At 41.3% G+C, this 16,173-nt stretch overlaps 1 protein-coding gene across 8 annotated transcripts in view; it reads left to right on the top strand.

The window, feature by feature from the left end:
* The window catches only part of LOC105024261 (solute carrier family 12 member 7), a 28,497-nt gene extending 15,345 nt beyond the window's left edge, over positions 1-13,152 (top strand). For 3 of the 8 annotated variants that reach the window (XM_010894103.3, XM_010894101.3, XM_034289413.1), the window contains exons 12-27: positions 1,128-1,302; positions 1,384-1,502; positions 1,703-1,801; positions 1,996-2,115; positions 2,268-2,372; positions 2,702-2,870; positions 4,684-4,879; positions 5,776-5,945; positions 6,182-6,313; positions 6,615-6,722; positions 7,003-7,071; positions 7,615-7,674; positions 8,197-8,366; positions 8,812-8,826; positions 10,185-10,318; positions 10,666-13,152. In XM_010894103.3, coding sequence (XP_010892405.1) covers positions 1,128-1,302; positions 1,384-1,502; positions 1,703-1,801; positions 1,996-2,115; positions 2,268-2,372; positions 2,702-2,870; positions 4,684-4,879; positions 5,776-5,945; positions 6,182-6,313; positions 6,615-6,722; positions 7,003-7,071; positions 7,615-7,674; positions 8,197-8,366; positions 8,812-8,826; positions 10,185-10,318; positions 10,666-10,757 — 1,933 coding nt within the window. In that variant the 3' untranslated portion in view covers positions 10,758-13,152. The other 5 variants (XM_010894102.3, XM_010894104.3, XM_010894105.3 and 2 more) reach the window with 5 other exon arrangements.
* The last annotated feature ends 3,021 nt before the right edge of the window (positions 13,153-16,173 follow it).

Here is a 16,173-nt window from a genome sequence, read left to right as displayed (position 1 = left end):
GAAAAACATCCAGTATGCGGCAGTCCTGTGGGCGAAAATGCCTTGTTGATGCTAGAGGTCAGAGGGGAATGGGCCGACTGATTCAAGCTGATAGAAGAGCAACTTTGACTGAAATGACCACTCATTACAACCAAGGTATGCAGCAAAGCATTTGTGAAGCCACAACACGCACAACCTTGAGGCGGATGGGCTACAACAGCAGAAGATCATCTCCACTATAAATAGGAAAAAGAGGCTACAATTTGCACGAGCTCACCAAAATTGGACAGTTGAAGACTGGAAGAATGTTGCCTGGTCTGATGAGTCTCGATTTCTGTTGAGACATTCAGATGTTAGTGTCAGAATTTGGTGTAAACAGAATGAGAACATGGATCCATCATGCCTTGTTACCACTGTGCAGGCTGCTGGTGGTGGTGTAATGGTGTGGGGGATGTTTACTTGGCACACTTTAGGCCCCTTAGTGCCAATTGGGCATCGTTTAAATGCCACGGCCTACCTGAGCATTGTTTCTGACCATGTCCATCCCTTTATGACCACCATGTACCCATCCTCTGATGGCTACTTCCAGCAGCATAATGCACCATGTCACAAAGCTCGAATCATTTCAAATTGGTTTCTTGAACATGACAATGAAATGGCCCCCACAGTCACCAGATCTCAACCCAATAGAGCATCTTTGGGATGTGGTGGAACGGGAGCTTCGTGCCCTGGATGTGCATCCCACAAATCTCCATCAACTGCAAGATGCTATCCTATCAATATGGGCCAACATTTCTAAAGAATGCTTTCAGGACCTTGTTGAATCAATGCCACGTAGAATTAAGGCAGTTCTGAAGGCGAAAGGGGGTCAAACACAGTATTAGTATGGTGTTCCTAATAATCCTTTAGGTGAGTGTAGATATCCCCATGTAGGACAGTGTTGGACAGAGAAAATTGTCTTCCAATAGAGAACAATAGCATGATATGAAGGCTTTTAGGCTGACTGGAACACAACAAGTAAAGTTTATAACTCATGTGTTTATCATAAAGTGTCAGTGCTCCAACATGTCTCTCCTGTTTTTCAGTGAAGTTCAGTACAATGACAAGTGTCTTTGGTTGTAACATTTGATTGGGTGTTTCTGCTTTAGGTTTGGGGACTCTGTTAAAAAGAACTTGGTAATTGGAACTCTAGCATGGCCGTCTCCCTGGGTGATTGTTATTGGCTCGTTCTTCTCCTGCTGCGGGGCAGGTTTGCAGAGTCTCACTGGCGCCCCCCGTCTGCTACAGGCCATAGCACGAGATGGGATTGTCCCATTCCTGCAGGTAACGCCGTAGGGACACTAATATGCCTTTGTTTCTTCGTCACTTCAGTCAGTCAGTGTCCTCACCCCCTCTCTGTTCCAGGTATTCGGTCATGGTAAAGCCAATGGGGAACCTACTTGGGCCTTGCTTATGACTGCTGGGATATGTGAGATTGGAATCCTCATTGCGTCACTAGATGAAGTTGCTCCCATTCTGTCAATGTGAGTGTTCACTCAGTCTGAATGATCTACGTACGGACTCTTTGCTCTCGTCTCTCTTCTGGTGTGTGCTTTCGCCATATCAGACTTTGGCATGTTGTTACACCTCTCCATTTACTTCACTGATGTCACAGCCCTTTAGGAAGCCGGCGGATTAGAGATAAACCACCAGTCTTTGTGTTTTCTGTCACACTGGGTTTCAGGTTTTTCCTGATGTGTTACCTGTTTGTCAACCTGGCCTGTGCCGTTCAGACACTGCTGGGCACTCCCAACTGGAGGCCCAGGTTTAAGTTCTACCACTGGTGAGTTACTGTTTCCCATGTCAACCAAGTCAACATCAATCTTACATCTGATCAGTCCCTCGTCAACCACTTGATTTGTTGAATCGGGTCTGGTCGTGCTCTAACGGAACATGTTGTCGGGTCAGAGACCGGGGAAACACTGACCCAATTCCAAACCAATCAGAAAGCCCCTGCTTGTGTTTTGGTTCCTGCAGGACTCTGTCGTTCCTGGGGATGAGTCTGTGTCTGTCCCTGATGTTCATCTGCTCCTGGTACTATGCACTGGTAGCCATGTGCATCGCTGGGTGCATCTACAAATACATCGAGTACAGAGGGTATGTTCCCCTGGGAATAACATTGTACTGAACTGCTAAAGGTCCCATTTCAATTCCAGTCAGTTTAGTTCGCTGACATTCAAATGATTGGTTATGCTTGTCTGAGTGTCCCGTCTTTATTCAACCTTTCTCTATTCTCTGTGTTGTCCCAGGGCAGAGAAGGAGTGGGGGGACGGGATCCGAGGCCTGTCCCTGAACGCTGCCCGCTACGCTCTGATCCGACTGGAGGAAGCGCCGCCACACACTAAAAACTGGAGGTGAGAGGCTCAGAGCAGCGTTGCGTGAGGTGGCAATGACTCTCAGACTGAGGACCAAAGTGGATTAATGAAAGATTACTCAGTCAAACTTAGTTGTGTTCAGTTGCGAACTTCGACACATTGTTCATGAATTTGTTAACCGAAAACAGTTCTGCATTCAAAACATACTCTACACTGGATAGTGGACTAGATTAATTTCCTTCTCCACACATATATAGAGGGTTTATATGTTATTTTCTATAAGATAATAACTATCATACACTTGTAGTTGAGGGGCAGTTCCTGCGGATTCCCTGACTGTGCACTACTTCTGTTGATCTGTCTCGCAGGCCTCAGCTGTTGGTTTTACTGAAGCTGGATTCAGACCTGGGGGTTAAACACCCTCGTTTGCTGTCTTTAACCACCCAGCTGAAGGCAGGGAAAGGCCTGACCATTGTGAGTTCTGTCCTTGAGGGAACGTACATGTCCCTGGGGGCCCAGGCCAAGACCGCAGAGCAGGTGAGGGTAACGAATGACCGGGGTGGGAGGTATCCAGTGGTCAGAACAAATGACCAGGGTGGGAGGTATCCAGCGGTCAGAACAAATGACCAGGGTGGGAGGTATCCAGCGGTCAGAACAAATGACCGGGATGGGAGGTATCCAGCGGTCAGAACAAATGACCGGGGTGGGAGGTATCCAGCGGTCAGAACAAATGACTGGGGTGGGAGGTATCCAGCGGTCAGAACAAATGACCAGGGTGGGAGGTATCCAATAGTCAGAACAAATGACCGGGGTTGGAGGTATCCAATAGTCATAACAAATGACTGGGGTGGGAGGTATCCAATAGTCAGAACAAATGACCAGGGTGGGAGGTATCCAATAGTCATAACAAATGACCAGGGTGGGAGGTATCCAATAGTCATAACAAATGACCGGGGTGGGAGGTATCCAATAGTCAGAACAAATGACCGGGGTGGGAGGTATCCAATAGTCATAACAAATGACCGGGGTGGGAGGTATCCAATAGTCATAACAAATGACCAGGGTGGGAGGTATCCAATAGTCATAACAAATGACCAGGGTGGGAGGTATCCAATAGTCATAACAAATGACCAGGGTGGGAGGTATCCAATAGTCATAACAAATGACCGGGGTGGGAGGTATCCAATAGTCAGAACAAATGACCGGGGTGGGAGGTATCCAATAGTCATAACAAATGACCGGGGTGGGAGGTATCCAATAGTCATAACAAATGACCAGGGTGGGAGGTATCCAATAGTCATAACAAATGACCAGGGTGGGAGGTATCCAATAGTCATAACAAATGACCAGGGTGGGAGGTATCCAATAGTCATAACAAATGACCAGGGTGGGAGGTATCCAATAGTCATAACAAATGACCAGGGTGGGAGGTATCCAATAGTCAGAACAAATGACCAGGGTGGGAGGTATCCAATAGTCATAACAAATGACCAGGGTGGGAGGTATCCAATAGTCAGAACAAATGACCGGGCTGGGAGGTATCCAGTAGTCAGAACAGCTAATGTTGTAACCTCCAGAACACCATTGGCTACTGATTCCCAGGCCAATATGGTAAACATTTCCAAATGACCAATGCTTGTGGTTGCTGGGAGACAGTAAAATTCTGACACACACGCAATATCAAAATCCAGGTGCTAGTTAATGTAAAAGATCATTGACTCTAAATCATTTGCCCTTGTAGAGAATGGAAACATCAGTGGATGATTTCAAAACAGAGAACTATGCCACCTGCTGGGAGCTCTTTATTAATGATCTCAAAACAGAGAACTCTGCCACCTGCTGGAGTCATGCTGTTACAATTTTAATTCACAATTCAGCCAGTAAAGTCTGTGTATGATTCTGCTTTGGTCTTTATCGTCATCCCAGATATCAGTCTGATGCCACAGACCTTTCGGTTTTGCTCCATCCCGCTTTCTTTTATCCACAGTTACTGATATATTCTGATTGGTCTAATACAGGCACAGAGATCAATAAAAGGTAGATAGTGGGGTGAAACTCTACTGCCTCCGTGGAGCTGCAGTCAGCTGCATAGACGTTTCTACCTATTAGTCACACGTGTTCAAGCAATGTTTTGTTCTCTCACGCTTGACATCCTAAACAAGTTTAGAAAGCATTAATAAATCTTACACACACATGAACAATCCAAGGAAAGATTGTGGGGGGTTGTGCATACTGTGGAAATGACACAGTATGCATATCAGAGGCAAGCTAATATAAAAGGTATATTTATGTGAATCTTCCCTCCTTAATGATCTTTTCTCTGGACATTTTACTTCCTGGCTCGATGTAGAACGTTAAGGCAGCAATGCACTCGGAGCGTACCAAAGGGTTCTGCCACGTGGTGGCGTCCTCCAACCTACGGGACGGGTTCTCCCACCTGATCCAGTCGGCGGGGCTGGGGGGCATGAAGCACAACACGGTCCTCATGGCCTGGCCTGGGGCCTGGAAACAGGCTCAGGACACCTACCCCTGGAAAAACTTCATTGGTACCCACACTCCAATTTCTATACTCCACAGTACACCACATATTATACAGAACCAGTCTACACTGACTCCATAACCTATACTCCACAGTAAACCCATGTTATACAATACTAGTCTACACTGACTCCATAACCTATACTCCACAGTAAACCCATGTTATACAATACTAGTCTACACTGACTCCATAACCTATACTCCACAGTAAACCCATGTAATACAATACTAGTCTACACTGACTCCATAACCTATACTCCACAGTAAACCCATGTAATACAATACTAGTCTACACTGACTCCATAACCTATACTCCACAGTAAACCCATGTAATACAATAATAGTCTACACTGACTCCATAACCTATACTCCACAGTAAACCCATGTAATACAATACTAGTCTACACTGACTCCATAACCTATACTCCACAGTAAACCCATGTAATACAATACTAGTCTACACTGACTCCATAACCTATACTCCACAGTAAACCCATGTAATACAATACTAGTCTACACTGACTCCATAACCTATACTCCACAGTAAACCCTAGTTATGCAATACTAGTCCAATGTCTACAGTAAACCCAATATTATATAACAACTTAATTGGTACACACACTATAGTTTATTCTCCATATTAAACCCCATATTTTATAATAATTTATACAATAATATAATTGGCACACACACTTTATAGTTTATGCTCCACATTAAACCCCAAGTCTACAATGACTCCATACTGAAAACTTGATAGTACACAAAGATTTGGTTGTGGGTTCACAGAGCCTTTTCCTGACTGTCTTATGGGTAAAGTATGTATTGGTTATTATATGGATTTTATTCACTGAAAGCAGTGATATCTGAAACTGTGTATTTAAAAGAGAACCTCATTATTCAACAGAGACGGTGAGAGAGACCACATCAGCCCATCAGGCCCTGCTGGTTGCTAAGAATATTGACAGGTTCCCCAGCAACCAGGATCGTCTTGGAGAGGGCACCATTGATGTGTGGTGGATCGTCCATGATGGAGGTCTTCTTATGCTGCTGCCATTTTTACTCCGTCAACACAAGGTACATTTCAACTGCATGTACTTTGTAGAGAAAGAAAAAAGAAAATACAGAGAGAAAAAAAAAAAATAACATTTGACTTTTCAACTACATTCTTGGAGTGGACAGATTTTCCAAACATTAATTGCATTAAATAATTTCTGATATTCAGGAGGAAATAAGCATTAAGCCAATTTTACATGACTTCCCAGTATATTTTCTTCTTTCATCTCACTTTTCAATGTCTATATTTATGATAGGTGTGGAGAAAGTGTAAGATGCGCATCTTCTCAGTGGCTCAGATGGATGACAACAGTATTCAGATGAAGAAGGACCTGCAGATGTTCCTCTATCAACTCCGTCTGAACGCAGAAGTAGAAGTGGTTGAGATGGTTAGTAGCTACAGTCCCACCTGTATTAGCAATTAGCAAGCGCGGCCCAGCTAAAGGTGTGTAACTGTAGACATCTCAGCTCAGTTTGTCCTAGAGCTAAGTTTTTGATCAACTCTTAGACAAACGTCTGGTTTTCTGTTCTTCTTAATCATTAATCCCTGCAACCTGGTGTCTAACGTCTAAATAAGTCCCTGATTTAAAGGTTTTGTCTAAGTAAAAACATGTGAAAACAGGCTTTGAGGTTCCGAGTTGCGTTTTGAGGGCTGTAAAGGATCAATAAAAAAAATATTTCTGTCCTCAGCATGGAAGTGACATCTCAGCCTTTACCTATGAGAAGACCCTGGTGATGGAGCAGCGTTCTCAGATGCTCAAACAGATGCAGCTGTCCAGGAACGAGAGGGAGAGAGAGGTGACACACTGCTGTCTAACGCTGTCAGCCCTGTCTGCCTCAAACAGATGTACCTCAGAACACAGGACCACTGCCTTGAAAGTTAACTTGTAGGCCTGAAATCAGACGGAGACAGCTGCTTCCTGGGCTGCTTCCTGTTAAAGTAGTCACATTATCTACTTCCTGGTTGTTGTGATGTTGTGTTGGGCTTGTTATAGGAGCTGATGTTGTGACCTTTTGACCCTTCCGGATTTCCTTCTACTTTGTTTGATGCTCTGGGGTTATTTGGTTTGGGCTTCAGATTCAGAGCATCACGGACGAGTCGCGTAGCTCCATCAAGAGGAAGAGTCTGCCCGGCGGGGAGAGCGGGGTATGTTGACCCCTGTCTAACATTCAGACTCGGACAAGCAACAGCACCGCTGCTTATTAAAAATGTGTACATGGGTTTTGGGAGGTTTAAAACACTTTTATATAGTCTGCCCTGGTCTAAACTCACTTTGAGAAAACACTTCAGGTGTGGCTTTAGTGAAACCATCTGAGGAAAGCAATTTGTCATTATTTTTTAACTTATCACACAAAAGAATGTGTTGTCTTCAAAATACTATGCAAAAAAATGAATGAATGACATAATTTGCCTGGCATATTAATCAGCCAGCAGCTAAACTTTTATGACTGTATATATATATATATATATATATATATATATATATATATACATATATATATTATATATACATATATACATATAAATCAGCAGTTTTTCCATTTGGTTTCTACAGTGCCTTCTCGCTCCAGGAAACGATGACTTCCTAAATGTTTGTGATACGATGAATGTTGAGTGTGTTGTTTTCCCGAGAAACAAGCGGCGGCTCAACTAACTGTTTGGACCGACTTACCCTACTCTCCCCTACAGGCCCCAAACAAGCTACAGGTCCCCACCCTGTCCATAACCATGGACACACAGGAGGATGAGGTAGCCCAGCAGTCATGTGATATGCCTGCCTCAGAGCCACCCACATGCATCTCCTTCTCAACCTGCTAGTTCAGCCCCTCTTTGCACCTGTCTGACATCTGACGTCGACAGAGCCACAGCTATTAAATATTAACAAAATTGCATTAATGACTTACAAATGTTCCAGTACAAGCAAAGTCTTATACCGCAGTGCTGGAAAACAATGCCCTGAATTAATACGGCTGTAGCAAACAGCAATATTGCATTTGAACTGAATGATAGTATCTCCGGAGTCGCTGTGGCCCTGTCCTCTCAGCATCTGCCAGCACTTTCGTCAGCTCACCCGGGAGTTAACAGCTCCGTAGCTTTGCGCTCCAACACTGCAGTGCTTAGAACATCCTCTTTAGATCTTTTTAGAACTCAGAACTTTCTCAGTGCACTTGGAATGGATGTAGTCTCCTCATTTCATTCTTTCCGTTTCTTGGTGATGTGTGTTCAGAATCTGCCTGGCTGTTTGGTGACACCGGTGTGGCTCTTCCCCAGGCCCAACTGATCCACGATAGGAACACCAAGTCCCACGCCAACCTCAACAACAAGGCCGCCGTCTCGCCTGAGCACCACATGACCTGGACCAAGGACAAGCTGATTGCCGAGAGGAACCGCAACCGTGCCGAACCCAACATGGGTGTGAAGGACCTCTTCAATTTGAAACCGTATGTATCTCCTGGATGTGTACTTCAGCATCCTGTCAGGCACCAGTTACACTAGGTTTCCATTTTAGACATTTCGCTGACTCCTGTTCATTACAACCCACAGAGCTGCACTCCCCAATGCTGTTCTCCCCGGTTTAAGTGTGAAAGGGCACTGCACTCTCATTATAAAAACACACTATCAATAGAAACGTCTGTCTAATCCACTTACACTGATGGACACTGTGGCTAATAAGTAACCTTTCTAAAATCCTCCGTTTCACACTTGAAATAAACCATATTATGCTGCATGATGTTGACTAATCTGTGTTCCCAGGACGCTGTACATCAGTCTGTGACGCGGCGCATTGTTTCCGTGCGCGAATGTGATGAACCGTGGTGATGTACCGTGTGTTGGAAACATACCTGAAATCTTCATACATGTTGTGTTTTGTTTCCTCTTTTCTAGAGAGTGGGGGAGTCTGTAAGTCAAGTTACTCTTTGTCTCAACTGTCTTCGTCTGTCTGATCCTTCTCCTGTTTTCCTTCTCATGGTAGTGACCCTCTAGTTTTCCTTAGAGAAGCAATTGGTATGTGGAGTGTCTTTCTTCAGTCCTCCAACTCCTCCTCTTCCTCCTCCTGCTATAGAATACATAGTATTGTACTATTTTGCTCTCAGTTGATCTGCATTGATGGGACAACATGCGTGAGCATGTTGACCTTGCTCAGGGTACTTGCTACAAAGATAAGCTTATTATATTTAACCAATTGGATATCCCATGATGCATGGGCAATAAGCTGTGATTACTAATGGTGGTTCATCAAAGTTCTTTGAAAATACAATAACTTCTAGCACAATATCCCTTAACTTGATTTTAAGCATATTATTACAATGCTGCTATAAACATATCCTTGTCCCCGGGCTCCAATAGCTCTTTGTCCCCCGTGCCAGCTGGTGTATGAGATTTCTAAAGAAATTACACAAACCTGATCTATGCTTCTGTAGTATTAACATGACATATATCTGATCTCAATGCGTCTGTAGTATTAACATGACATAAACCTGATCTCAATGTCTCTGTGGTATTAACATGACATAATTCTGATCTCAATGCGTCTGTAGTATTAACATGACATAAACCTGTTCTCAATGTCTCTGTGGTATTAACATGACATAATTCTGATCTCCATGTTTCTGTAGTGTTAACATTACATACATCTGTTCTCCATGTTTCTGTAGTATTAACCTGACATACATCTGATCTCAACGCTTCTGTAGTATTAACATGACATAAACCTGATCTCAATGTTTCTGTATTATTACCATGACATAATTCTGATCACCATGTTTCTGTAGTATTAATATGACATTAACCTGATCTCAATGCTTCTATAGAATTAATAGACGGTATAGAATTAATATGACATAGCTACTAGTCATCCAGTATCAATGGCAGGTCAGTGTAATCTAAATAATATCAATCAATCAAATCAAATGTATTTTGAAGTATTAGAGCTTGTCCATGGCATCATTCAGTATACTTATGGTAGGTAGCTAATCGGCTTAATGTCATTTCTTGGAAAGTGAGACATTCAGTTTTAGTCATGAAGACGTTAAGTCACTTATCATGAATGCTTATGGCAGGTGTTTTGTCATGGTTATAAAATACCATCTTGAAGTAGGATATAAGCACGGGCTCTATCCCAAATGGCACACTATTCTCTATATAGTACACACATTAAATCACTATATAATACACACTTTTTAAATAAATCTATATAGTGAGGAGGGTGCCATTTAGAAGATACAAGTTGCTGTCATTGAGTTGAACCTGTTTTGTAGGAACCAATCAAACGTGCGAAGGATGCACACCGCGGTCAAGCTGAATGAAGTCGTGGTCAACAAGTCCCAGGGAGCCCAGCTGGTGCTGCTCAACATGCCCGGACCGCCCAAAAACAAGGGTGGCGATGAGAATTGTATCCTTTCATATAACTCCACACCTCAAAAAATTAAACCGGATAACTTTAATAGCAAAATGGTGAGAAGATTTTATATTCATTTCTTTTAAATGAATGTAATATGAACTCGTCTCTAACTGTTCTACATGGAACTAATGCAGACCCGCTGCTGCGTGCGCGGTACCTGAGGAGGATCCACATCAATGAGTTTAAGCTGATGCACATACGGTCTATTAACATGAACTGCTGCTAAAGCACCACGGGTCCATTGGGAACGACTGCACCATAGAGACCACGTCTTTCACCTCAGTGTCCGTGTCCAGGCATATGTGCAGATGTTTCTCCTTGACCCCCACTGCCTGTAGACATGGAGTTCCTGGAGGTTTTGATGGACGGACTTGACCGGGTGTTGCTGGTGCGAGGCGGAGGCAGGGAGGTGATCACGATCTATTCCTAACAGCAGCGTGGTGGCGGGCATGGTGCAGCCTCAGAGTCCCCGCTGGGATCCACTGGACCAGTGACTGGGCCTCAGCCTCCGCCTCGGTGCCAGGAGTGGAGTGGGACTTCCCTCCCAGCACCGGAGGCACGGTGGTGGTCAACCTGAACACGCACCGCTGGAGGACAACAAGGAGCGCCTTGGAATGACCAGTCTTTCCATTTTGTCATTTTTCTATTCAGGTTTTCCATGTCATTCATTAGGAATGGCAATTGCTTTAGTAGAACAAAGTGCAATGAGCACTGCTATTTTAGTGTGCTTTTTTTCCCACGGTTTCTCTTCCTGGCGCCAAACATGAAACATAATACGAATAATTTTAAGAATTGCCCATGGCAGATGGATGTAAAATATAAGTGATTTTTACCTATCAGTTTTCTGGAGGTGAACAGAGCGGTGGCTCAGTAGTGCAGTATTGTATAGCCTAGCTGATGGGATGCAGCTTGTCCAGTACAGTAGGTGATGGGTTTCAATCCCAGCCTGACCCAGGCAGTCTAGTGCGGATTGGTCCTAAAGCCAGACACACTGAATGACCTTGTCTATATGAGCCATTTGGTTCAGCGTATTAGCCAGAACAATTATCCCATATTGAGATTTACTTGGGCACAATTTTCTATTATAGGAATACAGCCTTTTATTTTCAGCATGATGATATACACAGTGGAAGAGGCCACATTATAAATAAGTTGTTGTGTTGTTTAACGTATTATATTCTGTATAATTTCCATATACTTTAGGTTTAAATAAATAACTGATAAAACAATTATAAATAAAGAGAGGCAATGATATGTATCTATGCTTTAAATGATAGTTTCATATTTTAAATAGTTCTTATTACAAGAAACGCTAATGAGCTTCTTGTGGTCCATTGTTATGACCAAAAGTAAGACAATTACCAGGCCTTATTTGATCAAATCAAATGACCTGCCTTTATGGTTGAAATGTTGTGTCAGAAACTTTTATTATTTTCAATGAGGCAAAAATGTAGTTTGAATTTGGTTAACTTTCTGAATTGACTGGAACTGAACTAGAATTTAGCCCAAGCTTGGTATTATATTAAAGGCAGTGCCTGCATATGGCCTGTGTACCTCAGTTAAGAAAGTGTCCAGTTGGCTGTGGCCACATTAGGTCTATGCCGCACTGTGACTTTGTGGTTTCCCCTTTCAAGTCACTGAATCAGGTGGCTAACTATTTCGGCTGTTTACGTATCACAGCGTAATAGGAAACAGTTGAGAAGTAGGTGGATATTGAAATTCAATTGTTTTGTGTTGATGTATTTTATGTTGTACTTTGGTATACTGTTAATGTTTCATGTTGTCCCTAATAAGTGTTGCAGGTGAACAGGATAATGAGGTCATCAATGTTCCTACATTCTCTCTAGCAGAGTATTTATGCTTGTTTGAATCCAGTGTGCTGAGGTTATAGTATGTTTGATGTTGCCTGGAAGTGTATGCAGTCTGTAACATATACCTGACAATACTGTGTACTATGTTTCACAATTCTATGACATTGTCTCCGTATCCATAATTTCTGATGTAAAGTAGATAAACGCAAAGATTGTTTTGCACAACTCTTTATTATACTATGTACTTTTGTTGAAAATTGCATTTTGCTGTTTTATTATTTACTGTAATCTACTTCATAGAATTATAATTAGGAGATACAAACACATCATCAGATTTTCCTATTTAATGATAGGTAATGATAAAAGCTCTGTACATACTCAAATGTGCCAAAGAGATTTTGAATAACAGAAAGTGAATGTATTTCAATTTAAAGTTATTAAACATAGAAATGACTTCTCTTTAATCAGGTCATGTAATACATTAGCATTACAGTTTTGCAATATCTGTTATCTCTCTAAAAAATATACGCTTTTCAGTCAATAAGACTTAATTTAAGAGTTAGAATTTGAACAATATTACTTTAAAGGATGTTTCCGATTGAGCTGACTTGCACAGTGTTTACCTTTAATTCAGAGTCTGGACTAACATGCAAACGCTGACTTTAAATCCCAGTCAAGCTGTCCTCCCCAACTTTTGCTATAAAGATTGAGTCATTTTTATTATGGTTACAATTTGGTTCCCTCCACATTGTCAGCACAGTATTCTGTGTTTCTGTTCATGTTCTGTACAGTTGTTTCTAAAGTTAAGTAAACCCCTTTTTTTGAGGTGTGTAGAGAACATGTACATTTTTGTAACAGTTTGCTGTTTTAGTTTTTTTAGAATATGAATTTACTGATCATTTCATAATGTGTGATTCAACAGATGTCATTGTGTCTGTAATTAACCAGACCTGTTTGTGAATAAACAAGCTACAGGCTACACATTTAATAGAGCGAATCATGTGAATAACAACATGTACGTTGTGCCGAGTTCAATGTTTTCTGCTTCGACTAAAAGCATTTTACTCAATTTACTGGAACAGTCTTTGTGGCAGTCAAGACCTCCCATGATCCCGCTGTAAATAACTTGTTCCTGGATTCTGAGTAGTTTACCTTGACCGCTGGCTAATGCAAAGACTTAGGACTCGTGACTCTGGCATCAGTTATCAGGAAGCTTCAATTGTGTAATTTTATGAGGATTGCACACAAATGAAGTTTGTACAATTTACCATCATAACATCATGTGATATACACTGCCATTCAAATGTTTGGGGTCACTTAGAAATGTCCTATTTTTTATGTCCTTTTTTTCACCCATTAAGATAACATCAAATTGATCATAAATACAGTGTAGACATTAATAGTGTTCTAAATGAACATTATAGCTGGAATGGCATATAATGGAATATCTACATATGTGTACAGAGGCCCATTATCTACAGCCATCAGTCCTGTGTTCCAATGGCATGTTGTGTTTGCTAATCCAAGTTTATAATTTTAAAAGGATAGTTGATAATTAAAAAAATGTGTGCTGATTAAAGAAGCAATAAAACTGGCCTTCTTTAGACTTGTAATGATAAAAGCTCTGTACATACTCAAATGTGCCCAAGAGATTTTGAATAACAGAAAGGGAATGTATTTCAATTTAAAGTTATTAAACTGAGCAAGAGGACAAATACATCAGTGTCTAGTTTGAGAAAGAGATGTCTCACAGGTCCTCAACTGGCAGCTTCATTAAATAGCACCAGTTTCATAGTTGGACTGAAATGTGCAATGACATTACTTACTCAAAATAGGATTATCTAAAAAGTACCTGTCCTGCAGAGTTCTGGGAACAAGTACTGTGGACGGATGAGACAAACATTACCAGAGTGATGGCAAGAGGAAGATATTATGGCAAGAGTCTGTATTGTTTTGGAAATGTTTGGCTGCCACTGGAACTGCCTCACTTGTAATTGTTGATGAATGCTGAGGTGTGCAAGAAAATATTGTGTCCTCTGCTTGTTGCCTTTCCATAAGAATGGTTACTTAGCTACAAGGCCATTTCTAATTCTCACAGTTTTCAGTGTGTACTTTGATACTGTATGACTGCACCAAAGTACACCCTGAAACTTGACTTCCTTCTGTCTCTCAAGGATGGGACATACTTTACATTAGACAGCTTTGGCTTTTTGCCTAGTACAAGTCACATTAGAGCAAATACTTTTTATATTTGCTCCTCAGTTGTTTGTCCTCAGTTGTTTTGGGAAATGTCTTGTCATAAATAAGTGAAATAACTAGTTGAAGGTTTCTGAATCTAAATGATTAAACTATGTTACTGTAGAATGACCATGTTAAAAACAAAAATGTTAACTTTGGTATGGTTCTGCATAGCCTAATTCAAATTCTGAAATGTATTATTCATGTAATTAATTTTGCAGCAGTCACAAAACTGCGTTTTTTGGATCGCTTTGGCTCAATTCTTTAATGAGAATAATGTTTTTCAAAACAATAAGTTCAAATCTTTGAACATTTAGTTTCTTATTCACACCAGATTAGAATTTCTTATTCACTTACGCAAATAGCATGTGTTTTGGCACGTGTGCATAAGAGTAAGTACAACTGTCTACATAAGACACAATATCTACATGCACATGCTCATCAAAACTGATGAGTTGATTCTCAGTGAAATAGTCATACTCTTCACAAAATTCAATTACCTCTGTGTTAAAAAAGCAGTTACATAAGACTACATAATTACTGAAGTTCTTCACAGACAAAATGCTTATGTTTAGAAAGAAGTAGAATTAATCTAATAACATTAATTTGTGTCCCAATGCACATGATTAAATCAAGTGAACCATATTTACAGATGTTAATTTTGTTTGTGATTTGTGTTTTCCACCAAGGATAGACACCCATTATGTGCAGAAGAAGCCCTCACTAACTAAAATTGTCCCCCCTCACAGGCAGCTGTTAAACATGGGTGTGCCCTGGTACGTTGATCAACCAGACAAATTAAGAAATTAGGATTTTCCCGGGATAGATTCCTATGGTGTTTTTTCCCTTAACGTGTTGAACATCTCAAGATTTTGTACAATTCTTTTTAACTCACTTGATCCAGTTTTTTTTCCCCTGAAAATATATAATTTAGGAGGTGACATAATGCCTCCTCAATCTGACCAGATTTCTTTCAAACCAATTCCGCATAATTTCTTGTTCTAAAACCAGGAAATGGTTGGTTTTAGCATACAGGCTGCTTTTAAAATCCTTAGTGAATTAATGCTATGAAAACTAAACAGATTGATTTAGCAGTTAGTGTAGAGAAGGGTGATGCGTGGGTTGAGATAATTATTGACCTATATAATTATTATTGACATTTTTATTGACATCTTTGTGCCTCATTATGTCACACTATGTCCCAGTCAAAACATGTTCAGTGTACATGGGTACTTACTTACTCATTTCAAATGTGCTTCATTGTTGTCATTTGAAACATTTGATCTGGACATTGATCCTCTCTTTTCCTCCGATACTCAACCTTCTTTGTACTCTCTGTGGTAGTCAGGTCAGTGTCGACCTATCCACGTCACATAATCAGCCTGTTTAGACCCTGACAGGCAGGTTTCATTCACCCCCATCGTACACACCTCAATCCCAGAGGCCAGCACATGGAGCTGCCTCGGAGATGTGCGAGGGATACTGGTTTGTCTCTTATAAATAAAGGGTATGCTCCTCAGGAAAACGACCATGAAATTCAATACAGCAAACGTTCATCATAAACTGCAACGCTACGAAAGACGGGCCTAGGTGTGAATGTGTTAATGTGCACTCTGTGTAGTTTTTTTATGATCATTCACTGCATAACATGTTTCCACTGTGTTCATTTACTATACGTTTGACCTCTGTGTGAACCGTTCATCAAGCAGAATTGACTTGATTTATCATGAGATCAGCGATGGATATTAACTGTTGGCCCATGGTTTGAAAGTGCAGACTGACATGCACTGTCCTGAC

The sequence above is a fragment of the Esox lucius genome, chromosome 3, assembly GCF_011004845.1.
Source record: "Esox lucius isolate fEsoLuc1 chromosome 3, fEsoLuc1.pri, whole genome shotgun sequence".
Classification (NCBI taxonomy): Eukaryota; Metazoa; Chordata; class Actinopteri; order Esociformes; family Esocidae; genus Esox; species Esox lucius.
This window is presented reverse-complemented; position numbering and strand designations above follow the sequence as displayed.